Genomic DNA, 7219 nt, shown 5'->3' with positions numbered 1-7219 from the left:
GTCACTCAGGCGTTACTTTGAGGAGGTTTAGTGGGAGGAGATATGCAGATGGTGCCAGTGGAGCCCTATTAGTGGCCTCTGTGGTCCACCAACCTCACAGTGGACTGTTGTCACACTAACAGAGTCCACCACACCCAGAGCAGCAGCATCAGGTTCAACACGGACAGGGTGGCATTCTGCTTTATAGCACAGGCAGAACAGGTCGTACTGCAGGGACTGAGGTCGAGTTTTTTGATGGGAATTTGTTGCCCTTTTTCTGTGTTTTTTGTTTTGACATTTCTTGCAATTAAAAGGAATACTTCTTTCGTCAGTGAAACCACCTTTACCTCAGTTTGACTTCTGATACAACACGAAGATATTCAAGAATGCATTTTCTGATGGCTGTAGGTCCCTTTCTGCTCATGACTCTATTTTCGTCAATGGTTGAAACCAAGTTCCATAGACCATTCCAGTTCAGCCCATATAAAGCTGGACCCAGTCAACACCACGGCCAAGGGAAACCCACCAGCAGACACAAGTAAGTTACATTTGTGTGTCTCTCTCTGTCTCCTCTTCCTTTTTCCTTTGTATTTTTAAAGCCCACTTGAATTCTTATTTGTGTCCCATTTCTCTCCTGTAATTTGTATCTCCTCTTTTGAAGGAACCACTGTGCCTATGTCATTGAAAAGACAGTGTCCTTCACTGTGCAGGATGGAGTATCTCCCTATGTGAAAGCTGAGTACAACAACAGGTGCTCCTGGAGTAAAAAATGTCCAACTCTGCTGTGAGTTAACAACAGTTATTATACTATATTGACATTTAACTCTTGATCAGCCTCACATAAAAAGAAAAGTGTATGTTTCACACTAATAGTTGGTTTCTATCCTCAGGTATCGTCAGCTGTACAAACCAATCTACAAGGTGGCACATAAAACAGTCACAGAGCTGGAGTGGCGTTGTTGTCCTGGTTACGCTGGTTATGACTGTATGGAGGGACCTCCAGTTTACCAACACCCCATGAAAATGATGCCACCATTCAAGGGCCCTCCAATGAAAGGCTTGCAGTTTAAGGGGCCACAATACAAAGGTCCCATGTTCAAGGGCCCACCTATTAACATGGCTGTAAAAGCCAACTCATGGGGTCAACCCAAAGGACCGCCAATTAGCAGTTTTAATTCTTACCCAATGCATTACTTTGGGCCTCCAGAGTCCCCTTCCTATCCAGAAACTCCCTTTGAAACCTATCCATCTGAGCCAGAGGTAGTGCCAGACCACGAGGAGCCACACCACAACCAAGACCATGATCAAGAACAAGTGCATGAAAGTGAGCATAGCCAAGTCCCTGAGGAACAAACACCAGAGGAAATCCCTCCTCCTCCCTCTGGTGGTGAACATCCTGAGGGTAAGCCCAGCATGAGTGTGTATATTACTGCATCCTATTTCTATCAGTAGTATTAGTGCAACTGTGCAGTGTGTTCAGACTAGATAAATGACAGAACGTACCAACACTATTTTTTCTTATAGTCAATATTGCACTGAGAACTCATCCTTCTAGATGTTTTGGAGAGTGATCACTATGTTTTCTTATATTAACAGTATTCCTCTTTCTCCCTTTAGGACAGACTCTTGACAGTGACACAGAGGAGAGAATATATCGAATGGAGGAGGATGTGAGACGTCTTAATCAGGGTCTGGAGACCCTCAGGGGAACTGTGAATGGATTGGAAGAAAGTCTACGAGCCTCGTTGAGAGAGGATGCCAACAGGATGTTGTCAGCTCTGCTCTCTGCTGCACCCGGTCCTATTCCCGCTCCAGCTGTAGCTTCTAGTCCATCCACTATAGGGTTTGTAGAGATTCCTGGGGGAGACCCTGAGATAGAGGGTCTAGATGGCAGACAAATGTTTCCAGGTCTCACAGAACTGAAAGGAAAGGTAGAGGAGCTTAAGACGGAGCTGCAAGTTAAGACAGCAGAGCTTCAGGAGCTGAAAGCAATGGTGATTGGACACGATGGAGCACTGAAAAAGATGTCAAACAGCGAAGGCCTACTATCAAACTCCAGCTATCGAGCTGTGGAGAAGTTGATTGATGCCAAGCTGGGTGGAGCTAGGACAGAAATTCTTGGCGGCTTTGAGAAGCGTGTGGAGAGTGCAGAGGGCCGATGTGAGGAGAAAGCTGGTGATGTGCGCCGTCAGTGCCAAAGGGAGCAAAGTGAGAGACAGGAGCAGATGGAAGATGTCCTGCAGGAAAGTACCACAGATTTGAGAACAGAGCTGAGAAACCTCCAGGCACAGATCCATAGTTTAAAAGCTACAGAAAGCTGCTGTGGTAGAATGGGTGGATTGATTGAAAGGGTGCAGCAGTTGGAAACATCAGTGGCAGGCCTCAACCAATCCCAAGGACATCTGAGAGTGGAGTTGGGCGGACACAAGGACCACATAGAGGGAATATTGGAAGGGCGTCTGGGCTATGTAGAGGATAAGCTCAACCTGACTGGGCAGCCAGAACAGGGCCTGGAGGCCAGAATGGAGGTTAAGTTAAGGGCTCTGGAGGGCCGTATACTGATGGCTTTGGAGGAGCTGGGAAATACCAGTGCCCCCACTCTGCTGGAGGGTCATGCTGTTCCGGCACTAGAGACAGAGCTGGAGTCCCTTAGAGGAAAACTGGAGGTGGATGTGGACAGAATACAGAAGCATCTGAGCAGCTTAGATATTCTCTGCTCCTCTTCTTGTTCCCCAACGCAAAACCAATTTACCATCCAGGAAGACTCTGCTACGCCAAGCACTAACCTGGTAGAGCAGCAGGATGTGAAGCAGGTACTGGATGGGCAAGCTGACCGTTTGAACAACCTCAATGAAACACTGCAGAACATCCTGGAGCGTTTGACCCTCAGGGATCAGCAGGAACATGCAGAGGGAGAGCTCACAATACTCAAATTCAACTTCCGCTCAGTCAACAACACTTTGAAAGGCATCCAGCACTCCCTGGGGGCAGTCATCCACCAGGTGGGTCAAGCAAACAGCTCCTGGCATGAGAGAGAGGCACGTCTGGCCCAGCAGGTAAAGGGTGTGGTCCAGCTGGTTGGACATCAGGCTTCTATGCTTGGGGCAGGTGAACGCAGACTAACCCGACTTAAGGGTGAGCTGCAGGAGATGAAGAGGCGGTTGGCAGAAGAGGTCCGGGGCTGCCGGAGCACAGCTATGGGAGTCCAAAAAGAGGTAACTGAGGTTGGAGGGCGTGTTAGTATTGTGGAGGGTCAGTGCAAGGGCCTGAATTATTTGGCAGAAGACCTGGAGAGAATCAGGGAAGAGTTGGAGAGACAGTCGAATGGGGTTTTGATGCAAGTGAATGGGACTCTCTCCAGCCACACTCAGCAGCTCTCTGAGCTGAGAGGCGAACTCAGAAACTGCACGTCCAAGGTAGCACCAACACAACAGAGTTTAGGGCCAGAGGCAGAGTCAAGACGAGGGGACACCTTCACTTTAAACTAGTTCAGATTATATGGACAGTCGTCATTTCACTTTCAAGTGAAAAGGGTAAATATTCTGCAGGTGTACTCGGGGTCCACTACTACCCCATGTTATTATTTGAATTGTTCAATACAAAGGTTTTGAACCTGCACTGAAATAATGATGATTCAGCTAGCTTATAGTATGAAATGAAAACAAAAATGGCAGCTAATTATGACTGTACTCATAAAGCAGAATCTTGGAATCATGTTGCTACAATGAACTATTTTTTGTAATGTACCATTATTTTGAGCCTCTGTGTTCGAGGATAAGATAAACAACAGAAAATCTCACCTCTGTTCTGTTTTGTCAAAGCCTGCAAACATTTCATATACTGTATAAGTTTTTTACCAGTGTTTACATGTTTAGGTTTTTGTACTGTTTTTTCTTACGTCTAGACTAGAATTACCCAAGATAAGATGTTTTTATATGTTTCTATTCTAAGTTTCTATTCAAATTGTAATCCTGCATAAAATGTTCAGCTCGAGATATATGTATATACAGTTTAATTTCAATGTTTTTCTTTGTTGCTGATCCAATAAACATGTTTATTTGCTGTTGAGGTCTACTTGATTAACAGAGGTGTTATATACAAATAAATAAATAAATACCAACCCTGAATTTCAGTAACATTTAACTCTGGAGGCAACAAGTGTTGATGCAGAAATGTGGGAAACCACAAGATGGCAATAGAAAAGCATTTATACTGCTGAAAAGGGAGGTATGACTATTTACTGTATGTTTATTCCAAAAAGTAGATTCAGCAGACAGCCATTACTTGCCAGGGGAAAATGATAAATTGGCAATATTGCCAAGGTGATACAGAAAGATAGCCAAGAAGCATTGCAGTACAGGAGCCTACGTCTCATTCTCTCTCTTCCCTCTAGCCCAACGTTGTGAGTCAAGTTCTCATTTCTTAATAAGGCAATGGGTGACCTTGCTAATAACCTTCTCCTGTTAGTTCAGAGAAGAGAACTACTAAAATAAAAGCTATGAGAGAAACAAACCCAATGCCCCAAGAAAATATTATAAAATGAGGCATGGTGAATAATAACTGGAAGGGAATGAAAATGCCAGGGGAAGGGAAGAGGGCAGATTGAAAAGATACCAAGATACCAAATTTACTGTAGAAAACTTATGTGATGGAGGAATCTCAAGGCACAAATATAAACCTAGGTGATGATGCATGATCATGCACATGCAGAAAGTGAGCAGAAACAGCTTCCAGATGCAACATTTCACACAGAACCATCAATATCACATAAACACATGGAAATGCTGTAAAAGATCAATATATAAACCCAAACACAAAAGAAGATACAATTTTCCACTTTCCCACATTACTTCAGGGCTCCATTCCCAGTCTGTGGCTGTTTGGGTTTTCTTATTAGTTTTTTGTATTCGTCCCATGCCGCCTTTCAGTTTGTACAAGACATTAATCATGTTGGTTTGCAAGAAGACACATTGACAGAAAGAGCGGTTGGGAGGCTCTGGGTGAATTTGTCTCCTCTGACTCTGAGTCTCTTGACTGCTCACTCGTAGATCTGATTCTGAGTTATGCACTCTGCACAACTCACAGACTGTCACTAGCTGGAGCATGAGCTCAAATCACAGGAGGCAAAGCTGGCACTAAGACAGAGGACACAGGATATTAGAGTAAACAGAAGCCTGTTGTGGTCTGAAATGTGAATCATCCTGCCTAATATCCCCTGTAGAGGCTTAAGGTGAAAGGAGAGCTTTTGTCCTCATTATAGTGATGGTCAGCGAACAGACAGTGTTGATTACAGCTGGCCCATAGACGAGGGAGCTCAGGAGAGGGTTAGCTTTAATCAATGACTCAGAGCTGTTCTGCAATAATCTGCTGGACTTGACATTTTTCAAGGGGCAGTTACTTGCAAAATTGCACTGGGGCTTTTAGCCTCCATACTCACACTGCTGAAGAGTTTCATTCAAAAAATTATAGATATACTGTCAAATTTAGGAACATTTATTTGTAAATGAAACATGAAACATAGAGGGAAGTGACTATATTTCATCAATTTCCTGCCTTTTGTTTACTGCTTTATATCTTGGCCTCACTAAATTCTACTAAACTCGCTAAAGGTGAAAGGTCAGAAGGTCAGTAAAGCACAATTTGTCTCAGTCCTCAAAGTGGAAGCAGATTATTATTATACAAAAAGCAGAAGTGAAATTATTCTTACATATGGAGATAAGAAGCTCTAAGATAATCACATACCGATGGCTCTCCTATCTCCTATCATTTTTTTATCAGTTGCTTTTTTTGCCAAGAGTTTAACGAGGAGATTAAAAACAATGAACGTGGCTGTTCCCAAAGAGCATGATTCCCAACAAAACTACAACTTGCCATTTTTACATTTTGTTTGCGCACAGAATCAAATGTTTTAAATGTGAATATCTTTACCATCATTACTTTTCCTCCCACATAATGCAAATGCAGCGTTATGCCAAGCTAACCAGGGTCTGGATCTGGCTCCTTATTAAATACACAGGTGTGAAAGTGGTCTTAATTTTCTTGGCTGACTTTTTAAAAATTTATTATTAATTTGTTATTTATTGTTCATTTGATTAAGCTATTACATATCTTTGTGTAGCTGCACTTACACAGATAACAAAATGACCTTAGGCTCTGTGGGAGGCATTTTTCTGCAGTCTCTGACATTTCAATGTTCAATCAATGGCTTTAATGTTCCTGTACACCACCATTAGCTTCAATCACCAATGCCATGACACATTTTTCCAACTCAACGCTTGTTACCCTCATTAATATTGTTCTAAAACCAGTTCACTTTCAGTCCCCTTAAAATGAGAAGAAAGAAAACCAATAAAACAGGGGCACTGACGTAATGGGCTTCTTGATCTTGTTCATTTTCTGTCCTGTAGAAAGTCAGCAGGGAATGTTAATACACTAAAAGGATGTTTGAAGGACATCGTCTGTCAGTACTGTGCACTGTGAATCTGTTTTTCACTCTGAGATCAGTAAGGACATCAAGCCAGCTAAACTTGCACAAGGTTAATTAGTTGTGTGGTCCCCCAAGTGACTTAAAAGCACAATCAACAGACCTATGAATTTGTAACCAATCAATCTCACTCATTTAAATCTGGCACTCTATCACTTTCTGAGAATAAAGGAGAAACAACCACAGTGGCTCGTATGAAAAGCATTTTTATTTTATTGCAAGAAACAACAAAACCATTTGGTTACAACATAAGTCCAGTTTAAACACCAAACAGTGTACAGTTCGTTAAATGTACCCCTAACACTCAAACGACCATGACCAGGACAATGTTGTCTCAGCATATTTTCTCTCACCATCTCTGTCACGCCACCTAGGTAGAAATTACAGATATAATTTAACATAATTCAATCCAAATGCATGAAGGAAAATCTAACTATATAAGCACCAGCTTATAATAATCATAGTGTTAATGTGTGACAGGATGCAACATGATGGATCAAGCTAGAAAGAAAGCATCTAAATAGGTGAACCAAGAACTATTTTCTACAAATGATTGGTGGAAAAACTATCAGTTTCTTCCTCATCTCCAGGCAGCATATACAGTGGAAAAGCTAAACTGATTATATAATAAAATAAATATAATAAACATTTATTATTCTCCAATGCTGAGGGACTGCCACTGCCTGACATTACACAAAATCTATGATCTGGCTTTAAGTAACAGTAATGACAGTAATCATGGTCTTAGAGAATACA

General features: G+C 42.3%; 1 protein-coding gene across 1 annotated transcript; it reads left to right on the top strand.

The window, feature by feature from the left end:
• The first annotated feature begins 174 nt into the window (after positions 1 to 174).
• emilin3a (elastin microfibril interfacer 3a) lies at positions 175 to 4012 on the top strand. Its single transcript, XM_026367166.1, has 4 exons — positions 175 to 517; positions 641 to 763; positions 870 to 1381; positions 1597 to 4012. Exons 1-4 carry the CDS (start codon positions 366 to 368, stop codon positions 3465 to 3467), a joined length of 2658 nt encoding a protein of 885 aa, XP_026222951.1. The 5' UTR covers positions 175 to 365; the 3' UTR covers positions 3468 to 4012.
• The last annotated feature ends 3207 nt before the right edge of the window (positions 4013 to 7219 follow it).

The sequence above is a fragment of the Anabas testudineus genome, chromosome 7 (genome assembly GCF_900324465.2).
Source record: "Anabas testudineus chromosome 7, fAnaTes1.2, whole genome shotgun sequence".
NCBI lineage: Eukaryota > Metazoa > Chordata > Actinopteri > Anabantiformes > Anabantidae > Anabas > Anabas testudineus.
The sequence above is the reverse complement of the archived record's forward strand: the minus strand, read 5'-3'. Positions and strand labels throughout refer to the sequence as shown.